The 16,007-nt window shown below is 38.8% G+C and overlaps 1 protein-coding gene across 3 annotated transcripts; it reads right to left on the reverse strand.

Annotated features, from left to right (window-relative positions):
• Positions 1–1,014: 1,014 nt before the first annotated feature.
• LOC131314294 (6-phosphofructo-2-kinase/fructose-2,6-bisphosphatase) lies at positions 1,015–15,970 on the reverse strand. 3 transcript variants are annotated; one of them, XM_058342835.1, is made up of 24 exons: positions 15,520–15,970; positions 15,352–15,415; positions 14,842–15,137; positions 13,510–13,719; positions 12,786–12,995; positions 12,555–12,650; positions 12,276–12,374; positions 12,152–12,181; positions 11,847–11,900; positions 11,415–11,468; positions 11,263–11,340; positions 10,984–11,075; positions 10,847–10,904; positions 10,667–10,741; positions 8,964–9,011; positions 7,979–8,076; positions 4,516–4,591; positions 3,877–3,939; positions 3,643–3,734; positions 2,494–2,562; positions 2,358–2,421; positions 2,196–2,261; positions 1,867–1,992; positions 1,015–1,219 (listed from the first exon to the last, which is right to left on the reverse strand). In XM_058342835.1, the coding sequence occupies exons 1-23, from the start codon at positions 15,721–15,723 to the stop codon at positions 1,915–1,917; spliced, it is 2,274 nt and encodes a 757-aa protein (XP_058198818.1). In that variant the 5' UTR covers positions 15,724–15,970; the 3' UTR covers positions 1,015–1,219; positions 1,867–1,914. The 3 variants fall into 3 exon arrangements, with proteins under 3 accessions (XP_058198818.1, XP_058198819.1, XP_058198817.1); XM_058342836.1 differs by lacking the exon at positions 1,015–1,219 and having other exon boundaries at positions 1,718–1,992; positions 3,649–3,734; XM_058342834.1 differs by lacking the exon at positions 1,015–1,219 and having other exon boundaries at positions 1,718–1,992.
• Positions 15,971–16,007: the final 37 nt, after the last annotated feature.

Genomic DNA, 16,007 nt, shown 5'->3' on the forward strand with positions numbered 1-16,007 from the left:
CTACTTTAATTAGATAAATATGAAAAGATACAAAGATACCACAAAATCTACGTGTAAATCATATCAATCTGTAATATATAGCAATGTTGAATGACTTTCCTTGAGAATAAGAGCACCACGTGGCAAGAATTTGTTTAATTGCTAGTAGAATATGAAGTAAAACATGTTATACTAAAGATATTCCTTAACTCTTTTTTAAAATTTTAAATTCATATCTAGCTCCTCTTCAAAAAAATTATATTTTTAGTGACATACAAATTGTCTCTTTTCTTAACTATGTGGATATATTATAAAGATACAAGGATTCAAATGCAATACATATCTAAATCATGTCAAACCGATGTCTATATTCCTTTGTGTTATTTAGGTTTAGTTATGCTCTAAAACGATGTTGTTACATCATCCACTACAGCCCCTCCGATTCCAGTTTGATGGTTTTCTTTATCTTCAGGGGTGCCACATGGATGGAAGAGAGAGTCTGCAAGTGTCTATTGACTTCATAAACGAAGAGCGATCCAAGGAACATTAACTCCGTACACAATTAGATCTGAAATCGTTCAATTTATGTAGATTTACATACATGAAGGGTTATGTGTTCTTAGACTTTTTGATAACGGAACTACCACTCCTGAAATCCTCACCGCCCACTACAAGTCCACGGGAGTTTTAAGGTGTATGAATGGTTACATTAATACCTTCCTGTGGGACTAATTAGACTATATTTTTTTATCAAAATAAGTGAAACTTCTATTGAATATGTGAGTAACTAAATATTCAAACAAACAAAATCAAAAAATCCAGACCAGTATATTTTGCAACCTAAGATATTCAATCATTAAAACTCTATAATATTTATGCCATCGCACTTGTACCAAAACTCTCAAGCCGCCCCACCTGGATTGTTGAATAATTACTTAAAAGACTTTTTATTTGTAAATCAAAGTGTTTGGGCCACTTGCCCAGACCTCGACTAATCTATAGGAGAATAATCATGTCATCCACTAGCGGGAGATCTATCAAAGCCGGAGATGTGTTGGATAAATAATCTCAAGAAATAGGATTTAATACTTGGAGTGTTTGTTTTATTTCAAGACAAGTCTAATGGGGCTTTTGGTTTTTGAGGTTACATCTTTTCTTCCTGCATGTATTGAGTAAAAAAAAGGGATCAATGCTTCAAGTTGAAGCTCGTGACTTCCCTGCTCTGCTGGCTCTCTCTGACCTAGTAATTCAAAAGACAAGGGTCACTCACGTTGCCAAACAGAAACAGAGCCTACCTGATTTGATTTCAGGTTACGCTCTTTGATTGTCGCACATAACGAAATTTCTGCCCCAAAAAGATTTGACAAGATATGGCCCCACTTATTACTCCTATGAGGAGGTTTGTACTTTGTAGTGTAAATGCTGATTCAGCACCCAAAAAAAAAAAAAAAAAGAGGATGACATCATGATAAAGCTTACTATTGGCATTTTCTTTTGATACAACATGTGGTACAAAAATACAAGAAAGAAGTCCATAATTACTATAAGCAAGGACAGAGCCATAAGAATATATGCATGTGGGATCAACATTCGGAGTGATATTGTGCTAAAAATTGAATTCTTGCTACTAAATAATTACCCTTAGAGAAGTGATATTGTGCTAAAAATGACTCAATATTCATAAATTATGCATGCAAATTTTGTATTTTGAATTGAAAATTGAGTATTAAAATTCTAATTTCTGAAGGAAGGAAAGAATAACTTTTATACGCCAACGGACATAATTGTATTCTGACAGCAGATTAAAAATTGATTGGTAATTATTGTACTTATATGGTAAACATTCTTGCTAATGTTACACCTTGTTAGTGAAAAAAATCAACTCACCCAAGAATTGCCTTAGCCGAGCATGCAACTTAGGATCTTAAAGCAAGTTCAATCCATGAGTTTGTATCTTTTCTCTTGCACACCGGTAACTCCCATTTGTATCTCTATGATTGTGTGGAGCGGCATCTGAAAGTTGCGGAGCTAATGTAGTCAGATAACTTTGAATCGATACGATTAATTGTGCAATTAACAGTTCAAGATCCAAATCCCAAGCAAGACGCGCAAGTGGAACTAGTATCTTCTCATGAGCATAAAGGCTAATGAAAATGCAGCATAAATAGTTGATGTCCATGAAAATCCTTCTGTTCTTATGTAGTTCAATGAAATACCTCGATATGCGGAATTTCTTTTAAAGGCCTATCAGCAAAATAAGCATATAATGCTCGCAATACCGCCTACACAAACAAAACAAAAGTCAGTTTGGATAACTTTGACATAATCTTGACCTGCCCTAATTAAAAGGAGGGAAGCAATAAGACAGAATGTATGACCTGGTGGGATATCACCACAACAGGGGCACGCTGTCGTTCAAGCTCGATGATAACAGGCTCTAGCCTACAAGTAATACGGTTATTAAGTGCAAATCTTCGAGAACTAAAGTTTTATCTGAACTGAAGACAGTTATACCTTTGGATTACATCCAGATAAGATTCTCCACGAGGATATCGATACCTCAACTTGTCCTTCTTACGCGAACTGACGAAAAGATTGCAAGTAAAATAGGCTCAGAAGTACCAAGGAAACTTAAAAGTAAATGAAGAATTTAAAATTTCACTCGCCTAACAGGCTAACAACATCAAATGTTAAAGAATCACAGTTTCAATCTTTCAAAAATAAAAATCACAAGCGAATTTCCAATCACCGTAGGATTGCATCAAGGGTCAGCCCTGAGCCCGTACCTCTTTGCCTTGGTTATGGATGAATTGATTAGACAATTTCAAAAGGATATTCCATGGTGTATGATGTTTGCAGATGACATTGTCCTCGTAGATGAAACCACTAGAGGTGTTAATATGAAACTAGAAATTTGGAGGGAAGCATTAGAATCAAAGGGTTTTCGGATAAGTAGGAATAAAACTGAGTATATGATGTGCAAGTTTAGTAGTACCAGTAGTGCGCATGAAGAAAGAGTGATGATCCAAGACCAGGAGATACCAAAGAGTGATCATTTTAGGTATTTAGGCTCAATTATTAGTAGAGATGGAGAGATTATTGATGATGTGACCCATAGAATCCATCTGGGGTGGCTCAAGTGGATAAACGCTACTGGTGTACTATGTGACAAGAGGGTACTCACAAAATTGAAAAGAAAATTCTATAGAACTACCATAAGACCAGCGATACTTTATGGAACAGAATGTTAGCCTATTAAGAAACAACATTTGAGCAAGATGAGTGTAGCGAAACTAATGTTGAGGTGGATGTGTGGTAAGATTAGACGAGACAGGATTAAAAATGAAACAGTTCGTAAGATGGTAGGTGTAGCACCTATAGAGAAGAAGTTGAGGGAAAATAGGCTAAGATGGTTTGGACATGTCTACCGTAAACCAGAAGATGCAGTAGTTAAAAGAGCGAATAGGATAGCTTTAGGTAGCAATGCTACGGAGAGGGGTAGACCTAAATTGACATTAGATGCTGTTGTGCGCAAAGATATGAGTATAATGGGTTTGTGTGAACAAGTGGTCCTTGACAGAGCTCAATGGAGGAAACGGATTCATGTAGCCGACCCCAAGTGATTAGAACATAAGGCTCGGTTTGGTATGAATCACAACATACTCGTACTCTTCGGGCATGTTCTTCTTTATTTCTTCATATGTCATTCCATCACATACTCCAGCATTTATCTCATCAAGAGCACGCCATTGTATCTGAAAAGTCAAAGTAATGAACAGAGTCTAAGACTATTCTAAAACTAAATATTAACACCTAAGTACAAGATCACTTAAAAACTTATGATAATTTTTTTCTCCAAAAAAGAATAGATTTCCAGGCTTCACAGTTCGCACTAACCTTTGGAAATCCAACAATTGAACTAGCTGTCATAATAGTTCTCTGCAATGTGCTAGTCCATATCTATGCCACAGGCAAAACCACACAAATTCACAATAAGCATTTCTGGACTTTTACTCACAACTTCAATAACTGTAGGTTTGTGCTGTTGCAAGGAAGATAGGGCATTAAATCTCGTTATAAAAGTAGTTTTCACATACTCTTATGTGGTGATCGACCTATACCTAGATCTCCTGAAATCAGAACTAAACATGTATTTCCAATGGAGAAAACTATGTTTGGAATGCAGGACCTAAAACTTTCCAAATGGTTACAATTCCAACTGCTAGACGTGACACTGTGAGTCTGTGACACATTTTTAGTTTTGATTTCTGTTTTGTTGATACCCTCAAGCGACATCATAGGTAAAGTAATGTGGAAGAGGGCTCAATGCAAAATGACACAAGCACCAGATATGTTAAATAGCTCCTGGTGTCTTTTTATTTTGGTTAACCGGAAATAGCTCTGGGTGTCTTGAGGTTGAGTAAATTGATAGCATGCATGAATACAAAAATCACACAAGTACTAGCACCGAATAGAAAAATATATATACTCAAAATATGCACATCATAAATAATCAACTATGTTGGCAAAGCTTACAGAAGCAGCCCGCTCATTTTTTAGCCGCTTTTCCACAAAGTTAGCAAGTTTCTTTGCATAAATCTCTCCTGTATCACTGTTCCAAAAATATAGGGGGTCAACCAGCTTTCAGTTGGAAAAAGGATAAAGATTCAACATAGAAATCACAAAGTAAATGACTGATCAAAGAGCGAATCTTAGGCTAGCACAACAGAGTGAAGCCAATGCCCACCAGGATTTTCCAATCATTGCTTATTATTTAGATGGGTCACCAGTTTCTCAAGAAAGATTTATGCCAACGGCTCTTGCTCCTTTCTTCGAGAAAGGGATTCTCAAGTCCGCACCCAAAGAAGCATTCCCTATCGTAGCTTATCAACTTGATGGAAGCCACTTCTATCAAGGTGTGGATGAGTAAAACCATGTATGGTGGGGAAAACAATTAGATCAGGCACATCTTGTGCAAAAGAAGAGTGATAGATATAGAAAACTAACCAAGTTACAGAAGATTAAAATAATTATACTGTACGATTGGCCAAATAATCATAGAAAAACATAAAAAGTCGAAATGAAAACAGCATTGAAAGACATCAGTGCATAAGAATTTCAAAAAAATGAAGTATTCCAGTACACGTCATATTAACTAAGAAGAAACTACGGATTCTCATATGCTAAACCCTATTTAGCGCAAAAATAATCAATTGTCAAGCAAATGACAGATTATCTTAGCATCAAACATGTACTACTAGAAAGACTGCTCATTATTTGTCAGCAGCTGGTGTTTAATACAATCCAAATGTTTATAATCCAGATGGTTTAGCACTTTATATTCTTTCAAGTGCCTGCAATAATGTTTCTTGTTACAGTTTCTTTTTTAACACAATATAATAACTCAACTGCCTTCATGTGCATCATTCTCATATCATTATATCAACAAAGGCTCCTAATTTTCCATATCAACCAGTATATCTACGGATCAACCCATTGTTCAAGCACATGTCTTGTATTCCTAAAGGATGACATTTATATATCAAGGGGGTCAGACCACAAAGGACAGCTCAATTGGATCACTTGGCTCCAATGGGGACAAATGTACAAGTGATTCTCTATGTTGGGCCCTGCAATCAGGAGTCCGACGCCACTACTATAAGTGGCACCATAATCCTTGAGAAGGCACAACAACAATAAAGGTGGTCTGAAGTGCTCCTCAGATACATGCCCCATGGGGTATGTGGGCCTACAAAAACAACGCATAATCAATCAACTCTGCCAAATAATCTATGAAATCTACAATTTGGTCCCAAGTTGGGTCAAACAGCCCAAAATCACATGATGTTTGAGAACTCAAATGTTTGAATTTCATAGGGGAATGAGTCAGAATCATCAGAAGAATCGTCTGATTCCGATGAAGAGTCATCAAAAGTAAATGCAAGGACTGCTTCAGCCGTTGCTTCATCATCAATGGAAAATAATGATTCAACATCGGCATTTTCAAGATCATCATCTATGAGAGCCAAAGAGTTCACCATTTTGTCCCTTGTTGCTTTATTTGGACACTGTTTGGCATAGTGCCCTTTCTTTCTGCATATGTAGCAGCGATCAGATTGTCGCTGTCCTCTGAATTTTTTCTTCTTGAAAAATTTTCATTTTTTCTAGCTTGAGAATTTGCCAGATTTTGAAAACTGGAGAAATTTTCCAGGAGAATGGAACTTCCATTTCTGAAAACGTTTGGACTTCCGATACGAAGGGCGGCAAATGCACTTCTTGTCTTTGCACTTTATATATAGATCTGGCCGGTCACATGCTTTGTCAAGAAGTTTTCTCTGTTCTTCAAGAGTTCTGAGGAATTTCTGGTGATTGCACAGTTTTTCATACCCAAAATAGACAAGAAGGTAATCTTTATCCTATGAACAGGCTCCTCTAAACCATGAAAAGTCCTCTAGTTGAGCTACCTTCATAACAAACACATCGAACAAAAGGGAGCTAACAACCAAGCCTTCTATTCTCCTTTCCCAACTCTACCCCCCACCAGCCAAACAAAACTCCCACCACACTATGAAAGACCCACTGCTCCCAAAAAATGGAGACAAAAGTCCACAAACCTGAGGCCACCTGGCAACAGATGAACAAACGAAACAATTTTTTTTCATCTGGCTCACAAAGGCAGCATTTCCAATTCACTGCAATCTGCCTCAAAATCTCCTTAGAGCATCCACAATGTAATAATCAAAACTGGAAAACCAAAAGTTGCCACATCATCTTTTGATTATCTATTTAGAGGTTGTTAAAGTTAGCAATGTCAAGTCTCACATTGTTTACTTTTTGCTCATAATAAAAATGAATTGGCAAAAATTTAAATCTAACGGTCAGTTTTTTTCTTCTCAATCTAATGGTCTACATTGAATGGCATTCTGGTAAAATAAGTGAAAGTAGAGAGCATTTGTTAAGATTCATAAAGTGATCAATATTGTGAAATGCACAACCACTTGCCAAAGTGGAGAGTGAGTTTCACTTACCAATAAAGTATTTGCTTTATGGAGGGTGAGTTTTACTCTCACATGATGGGTGTACTTGATTGAGAAGATGTGGGGTCCAATAAATTTGGTTATTGGCAAAAGGTTGCTAGTTTTGATTATCCGAAGGCCAAAATTTGATGAGTTGCTAAGAGGTTGCTAAGTTTGGTTATTACAATATGAGCACTTTTTTGAGCACACATTGCTAACCTTAGCAACCTTTTGGTTTTGATTATTACATTGTGGATGCTCTTATAGCTGCATTCTACACAAAGAAATTAACTATTGGAGCTCCTACCTACCAAATGCCTTTCCAGGGAAAGTTGGACTTTCTAGAACCTGTTAATGCCAAGTTAAAGGAGTTAACCTCAATCTGGCCCTGTTGGCCACCAAATGATATCCTGCCTTCCACCAAACCCTCGAGGCGGAAAAAAAATAAAAATCCTATAAGCCAGATAAGCCACCTCCGACGTATCATACCCACGCCAACTCTGAAATCAGAACTTCACCCTATTTCCCCTACCCTCCTAATAGCTGAGCAACTTCAAAATAGCATCCCAAAATATGCCGAAGCCCTTGTAAAGCCCACACCCATGCAACATCGATACCTCCAGGCTCCAGGGATGACCAGTCAAACCCACAAAATCATATCTGGGACCAAATGAAGCCAAAGGGGACTCTCAAAGACTACCTCGACTATCACTCAGCTCAAATCTCTCAGCTTCAGACTACTTTGACTATCACTGAGCTCAAATCTATAAGCTTCCATGATTTACGAGGTTTCTTTACCAACCTTAGAACCCTATCACTCACCCAAACTGTCAGATAAAAAAAAGAGCATACATTTGTTGGTTTCCAATACATAGAATACAAAATTCAAAGGCAAATATTCGCATTTAAGATAGAAATGTGGCCATTTTGACCAGTCACATTCAGAATTTTCAAAAGATGACAAATGAAATAGAATCACAAACCTCACACCAGAGTCACCACCAATTCTTCCTCTAACGTTATCTCGACTTTCTCCATGCCTCGTAAGTAAAATTGGACGGGGTGTGAGATGCGTGTTCACCTGCAGGGCATTAATGAAAAATTGTGTTCATAAGCAGATCCATTACGAGAACAGGGGGGAGATATAATCATCACTTCAACAGTCATCTTTACGTAGAGACCAAAGTCTCTGCTGACCAAAGAAACCTTAAAAATGTCACTCTTGACCTTTGTGAGTATAACAGATGTAAACAAATTTTCTAGCTGTCTCTTTCATTCAATGACTCTTCCTCCACAAATTACAATTATTACAAGAGTAGTTCAACCATAAACATGTGTTCCATACTATATTCCCACGGGGACCAAGTAATTAAGATGGATTGATATTACTCCAGGAAGAAACACCAAGTTCCACTTATATAGTGGCGGTAGACTGCAAGTGAATCGTCATATGACGAGGATTTCTCACACTGCTCAAGGTCAACAATCGCAACATACATAGTCCTCACTCCACATGATAAAACTAATAGGAGGAGATTCCACCTAAAAACCACACAAACTCTAGACTCTAGTGCCTCTCAGCTTGTACAGCAAAATGCACAAGTATCATTATAGTATCACGACCACCATATTTTCTTAACCACACTTGTCTATTGAAAAGAAGGGGGGGAAAAAAACAATCTTTCTTCAATCACTCTACCAGTAAGCTGGCTACTTCATTTCGAATCTAAATTGCCCACGTTCACGCGAAAAGCAGAAGACAAAGAAGACTTTCGCTAAAGACGAACTATTCTTTATCCCGGGATCAGAATTTTTAAGGTTTATGAAACACCAGATCATGGAAATCGGACTATATTAATGAATAGCAATGCCAACAAATTAACAGAGGGGACACAAATTAGGATAAATCAAACAGCATTACTCAATCAAAGTAAAAACACTACATACTAAAATAGAGGAAAAGCATACCAAGAAGAAGACAATCCTTCCTGGAAGATAGCCACTGATGTTGTTCACCTGGAAAAAAAAAAAAAAACTTGAAAGATAAACCCTCTATGAACTATAGTATACTCTGGAAACATCCAGCAAAGACCAGGAATATGAGCAACTAAGGTATTTACAGAAAGAAAAAGAAGCTCAACCTAAATGACAAAGAAACAGTAGTCAAGCCAATATGGAAAAAATGGTTAATATGCGGGCAAAAGTTGTGCATCCAAACATTTTCCTACCAATCAATAAGTACAATAAAAAAGCATCTGGAAATGTTTTTTGTCTCCAGGTAGTGATCTCGTCAAGTACCCTTTAGTTAACTGGACAGAAAAAATCAAGGAAGTCGTCTCACATATCATTTAGCTATTTATATTGTGAAAGTGCAGCACAGTGGAAGTCAAAGTAAAACCCAATGAACCTTAGCATAACAGCAAGAACCAAGATCCAGTAGCCCTGGTCTCTAACTACTCTACCAGAATGATGCTAAGACCTTCAACACTAAGTTTCACCGTCAACCAATAACCAAAACTACAAGAAGTCGCTTGCCAAACCTGCGAACTTGCCCTAGTATTCCTTGATAATATTTCCAACCAAGTGGTCCTCAAATTGCATATCTTTTGCACATGCCAATAACTGTATCTTCTGCCTCTTGTCCCCTGATGTTGCATTCTCTCATCCAAGATGACAGATCTTAGCTCAGCATCTCCCTATCCTCTTTCTATTTCACTTTTTTTTCTTGAGAAACTAGCAACCACCACCATCTTCTCCTACTAATGTTGTCATCCATCACGCCACCTTCTCCTCCTATGATGGAGATCCAGCTGTTATATGGTCTTGGGTAGAAGTCAACCCCAAAAGCTAGTTGTTGAAGTGATGGTGCCGTCATGATGCTCATATACTTCATACTACTTTGGTACCCAGGTGATGTGGAACTTCCCTTTCACACCCTCCCTCATGCGCAGAGTGTTCACTTGGCAGGACCTGCTGCATGCAGGCCAGAGACACGCACTCTATCCATCTCTGGTACCTAGCTTTGATATACCATAATACTTTGCAGAGAAAGAAAGCGGATTGTATTATTGCTAATGTTGGTTAAAACCCTTACACAGGATAAATAGAAAACATAATGAAACCCTACATGGCTAAAAGGACTATACAACCCTCAACAAAAAATATACAAGATACATTCACGCCAGCAAGTTGCCTTCACCCTTCTGTCCCGCTTGCTAATTTGCCGTCTAGAACCAGACTTTCGTTTCTCTCCTTTCATGATTTCCTTTTTACCAGAGAAAACGCACGGAAACTATGTTCTGAAATTGCCCGGTAATTTGCCCAGACAAAAGTGAAGGTCGTATATACCCTTTTTTTCTTTCCAAAACAGAACATCCCAGTCCGTAAAGGCCGGTATGGAATGGGATGGATAATATTAGTCCAGACTCCAGAGTGTCCATTAATCATTATTACCAGGTCAAGCCTGTGGGCATGTCTAATTGATGGTTACTTCTGCAAATACCAGATACCGAAGGGAAATAAAAGATAGCATTTGACATCCTTCAAGAAAATATAGATCAGCCTTCAAGACGTATGCTATGCAGAGAAGACAATTTGATACAAAAGGCTGACTGTACTGATAGTTAGATGATGATGATGATGATGATGACAAAATAGTAACTGTAACTTACTTGTATTTGTCCACCTTGGCCACTGACCATATCAATCATTTTGATGTATGATCCTTCTTGAACTGGCTCATAAACCTGCAACATTTATTCAAATTATTATCTTGAAATAATAAACTCCAATTTTGAAATGTGAATATCAGGAGAACAATTATTAAAAGCACTACTAATTCAGAAAACTACTTTCTCATAGTTATCTAGCCGCATTTTGAAGTCTTGATATCCAGCTTCATAATCTGGCCTGAAGAGAAACATAAAATTACTAACTTCTGATATGCCAACTCATATAAGAACTGGCTCATTTTAGTAAGCAGACATACTCTTCAGCATAGTCAGGGCTTTGTTGAATTTTAAGCCGTATGTTTCTTTCAATAATCCGTTCATCATTGCATATTGTCTCCAAAAAAATAATCTGCAAGTATATAATTTGCATCGGATATGAATGAGATAAGTACTAAATAAAAACATATCAGTAGAATTTCCAAATATGCTGATTAGCCATAAAAACCCATTTGTTTCACACAGGGAAACTCCAGAAGTCATGGATCTTCCTGGCCTGCTATGCAACACACCTGATCCTCTTCAAAAATTGTATTTACCTTGCATTTTCCTTCAGCCATTTTCATCAGCATATTCCTTCGTTCCCTTGTGCTGTTTGTGGCATCAAATATTCCCACCTGCACTAGATTAAAATAATTAATTAACAATGGAAACAACTGGGATGCAATGTATATGATCTAGAAAAACTTACCTGGCCACCTTCTTGCATCCAAGCTATCATATCATCCATGGCCAGGGCTGCTACCTAGTACCACGTGATGTATTAAAACTAGGGCAAAGAGAAAGGTTAATACAGTCCATTTGACAAATTGCAAAGTCATTATTCCCAAAACAATTGATTATAACAATAAAAAGACAGTATGTACAATACTATTGCAACATACTAGTGTACTGCTTTGCACTAGTGGGATGAATAGCAATTCGAAACACTACAAAGGATGAACATATTGAAGGGAAAGGCAGAAAGCAAATTTAAGGCATGAGAAAAAATGTTTCGCTTACTTGGACGTGTGCCCTATTGGCATGATAAATATTACTTGTACAAAGAAACCTACAAGTAGGCTCATAAGAAGTACAACACCATTTCTAAAATCAGAAAGAAGTATCAGTATTGAAGATTCACCTCGTTTCTTGCCTCCTTGCCTTCTGGATTGTCGCCTCGGAAAAAATCAGCTGCCTGCACGCAGAAATGTGAGCTATAGTGAACTTCCAATAGCATCCCCAAGCTTTCAGTTGGTGATGGGTGAAGGAGGTCCACTAGAACTTCGTGGGATGCCCAAAAAGTTTTATTGGAACACCACCACCCAATATATCACATATTAGATGACATCATAAGCCATGTTACATAAGATATTGAACTACAAAGCATAAAAACCCAAAAAACTGCAACAGTAACCAAGCTTCCCAACAGGGACAACTTTATCAGACCTGGTTAGCTCCATGCTTGAGGCGTCGATACTGTTCAACAACAACATAATAAGTTATATCCATTTGTTTACGTGATAAGGCCTTCAAAAGTATGAAGAATAATCACCAAAATTACATAAATCACCTTTCCAACATTGAAATGTTTGGTGTCATGACCCAACCAGCGAAGATATCGTGTGAGCTTAGCGGCAGTGAAAGTCTTCCCTCGAGCTGGCAAGCCGACCTAGTATGTAGGCAATACAGAGTCTTCATTCTCATTGACAAACATAACATTTTTCAAATCCAACTCAAAGCATTATAAGCCTATGGACGTTGACAGTTGCTTCTAGAATGGTGCTTTCAATTAAAACAAGAGAAGGAAAGGTGTTAACAACTAATCTATTCAGGCCAAACATTAAAATACCAGGACAATTGCCAGATGTCTATCCTCCTTTGGTCCAAGCAGTTGATCAGCCACAGCTGCAGCGGCAACAGCTCCAGCAGCTGCTGGCATTGCATTCTAACAATTCACGAGAATGAATAATTAAGTAAATAAAATGGTGGAAACTCATAACTAAATTCACTAATCGAGAGAGAGAAAAATCTCTTGCTAGCAGAATCGTCACTAAAGGGAAAGAAATATGTTAAAATATACCTTGGCTTCTGAATCTAGTTTGAGATCAGTGCTGAAAGTCGTTGCACTAGCGGATTTAACTAGCCTAGGAGATCCAACACCCCTATCCACAAAGAGCCCCCTGTGACTATCTTGCTTTTGGAAAGGTGAAAATGTGCCCACTGACTTTGATTCGACCATGCCGGTACCTGAATACACATTGGACGGATCTGGTACCATGACCTCCATCTCCTACATCATGTTAACATATTCTGTTTCAGATCTAAAAGCAGAAAATGATGCCAGAATCAGGAAAAAAGCACAAAAGGCGTCCAGCCTGATTACAAAATAACAACCTGCAGCTAACGAAACTTGCCCTGGCGGAATATCAAGCAATAGATATGCAACCAGAAACTAAATGGCATACTGGCTTCTACATACGAACATCCACTTGAACAACTATCCAACTAATAAATGCTCCCCATAACTCTGACCATGGAGGTTATGTCAGAATATACGAATTCAAAGCTATTTGTTCTGAATTCAAATGTCCGCTATAAGCAGGTGCTGTTACACTATGCCTTTACACTATAAAAAGCTTTAGAGTTGCTCACAGTAATGCAATTTAGGTGCACATCCAAAACCCCTGATCTGACCAATTGCATGGGCACATGGAGGACTTTGGTGATATGATTGGCAGTTACTAATTCCTATTCAAACAGTAAAATCTAAGTTACAACCGGAAATTTAGGTCATCAAGATTAACCTTTATAGCCGCAGGTCGGTCACTAAGAACTCCACCATCCTTGTGGGACTGCAAACCGCTGGTTGAACTCTCATGCTTGGAAAACACCCCGGCATGGGTTAATGACCTTGGAGTTTCTGTCATGTTAGCAGCATAAATCAAACTTGATGCTGCTGGAGCAGGGACAACATAATGCTCAAGATCAAGCTCCAAACTCACTGAAGAGCCATTCTGCATTATTAAATGAGGGGGATTTCAGTAAACCAAAAAACCTAAACAGTTTCTCAACCATAAAAATTTCTCCACCACAGAAATGTTAAGAAAGTAGCAACTGGGAGCTTCACCAGCAACTCTCTGCTGTTAACTACAGCACAACATGGTCGATTAGGAAGGGAGGAAATCAAATAATTGTAGACTATAAACAGGTGCAGCAGAGTCAACTCAAGTCCACTCCATTGCATGAACAACTAGCTTATTTCCATCATTTGGCAACATTGAATGACAAAAACCATCCCGCTCAAGAATCATTTGTTCTCCCCGCATTGAATTTCCAAGTGCTTAAGTCACTCGCCATTAAGTGGTCCAAACAAGCTTAGTATATCCTTCTTTCTCTCAATGGTCATTAGTTGCTCCAGATAAGCAGAATTTCCGATGCTGAGTATTCTAGAAAGAAAAATATGCAGTGGGGTCCTCTAAGATCTTGTCCAATCAAGTTCTGATTGAATTTGTTTTTCGTAGGATTGTTTTGGTCTGCCAACTAATTTTATCAAGTGTGGCTTTGGGTTTTTTCCGTGGTAAGTTTAAGAAACGAACCAAAAAACAAGGACCAAGGGTATAACTTGAGAGTCCACAAGAGAAACAAAGGGCAAGCCCCAGAAAAGATCAAAGAACAACCAACTCCCTCACCTTACCAAGGCTAGCCTAGCCTATACTCAGCAATACATAGGGCACAATTTCAACACCAAAACCAAAATACAACAAATACAACCAGCAACGGGGAACCCCATTAAGGAGCAAACAAACCATTGGGAACCCCAAATGACACATGTTCCTATTCTTAGTAGAAGAACCAAGCCTCCTCAAAGAAGACAAACAGCTTCTCGTATCACCTTCCACCTAGCGCACCAGGCCACAAACATCCAAGCTTTTCTTTTGAAAGATCCTACAGTTAACTGTTGTTTGGTCCAACTATGTGTTCTTTATGGTAAAATTGCTTGTGAGTGGATCGCTAGTCTGTGTCTAGGTAGCTATACATTAATTGAACTATGATTATGTTCAAGCAAATTAGCGACGGAGAATTTGAAAAGCATTCTAAAGACGAGCATCAGTCACCATCTATGAACCTTTTCATACCTCAGCACCTGTTTCTGGGGCTGAATTTATACTAACATCAGGAATTCCCCGAACAGTAGAAGGCTGAAGGTTCTCATGATACGCTCTCCAACTAGCCGCAAGATCAAACGGCGAAACCCTGTCCGCCTGAATGAACACCTGATACTCGAAAACCTCGTCGCCGTTCAGCCTAAACAACGCCGACCTCGCATCACCTTGCAAGGTCCCCCCGGTGAGCTGCCGGTTTGGCCCCTCCTCAACTACGCACGGCGCATTACTGTACTTCGGCTTCAAAAGGAATTTGAAATCCAATGTTTCTAATACCGAACAAACAAAAAACCATCAATATTGTTTCTGACACGTTCACATAATCTCAAAAACAATACCAGGAACACAACTTTAGAACACAACGGTATCTGGAGCTGCTCGAGCTACATAAGTCCACATGCAACGATTGTGTTTTACATTGCGTTCCTATACTTTCTGTAATCATAAACCCTAGGCAATAGACGAAGGAATTTTTCGAATTACCGTGATTAGGTGGGACGACGAAGCTGAGTTCCCACATTGAGTTCGACTCGCGTTCCATTGAGAGCTAGCGAAATTGGAGAAATTAAAGGTAATTACGGCAGAATCATGAATTGCGAAAATTGGAAAGAAAGAAGTAGTAAAAAAAGAGTGAAAATCCTGTTTAGTTACAGCTTTGGAGGGGTCCCAGGAACCGACGAGAGGGGCAGAGCCGTAGACGTGGGGGGAGACGTCGTCGGCGGCTTGGAGCTTGTAATTCACCATTTTGAGAGAGACGTAGAGCTGCCCGCCGCCTGCTTGGTCTAGGTTTTCTCCTTCTCTCTCCTCGCCTCCATGCGAGCTGCTGTCCGGGTTCCTCGACGCACCAGTCCCCATTCTCTCTCTCTCTATAACCTCTGAAACTGCCTGTATACTTTATCAACAGTTTTGCAAGTTCAATTTAGTAGTAATCGAGAATACTACTACTAGTAGACGAAGACGAAGCAGTCGTCCATGTGATTTTGTGTGGGTGCAGTTGAGGATGGGGAGAATGGGAAGTGAGAGATGGAGATTGAAGGAGGGGAAATGCCCGGTTCGGTTCGGTTCGGTTGGGTTGGTGGGGGCTTTGTTTGTCGATAAGAAAGAAGCGGGGCAACTTGCAAGCCGCAGCGATGTTTTTT

The sequence above is a fragment of the Rhododendron vialii genome, chromosome 13a (assembly GCF_030253575.1).
Source record: "Rhododendron vialii isolate Sample 1 chromosome 13a, ASM3025357v1".
In the NCBI taxonomy this organism is placed as follows: Eukaryota; Viridiplantae; Streptophyta; class Magnoliopsida; order Ericales; family Ericaceae; genus Rhododendron; species Rhododendron vialii.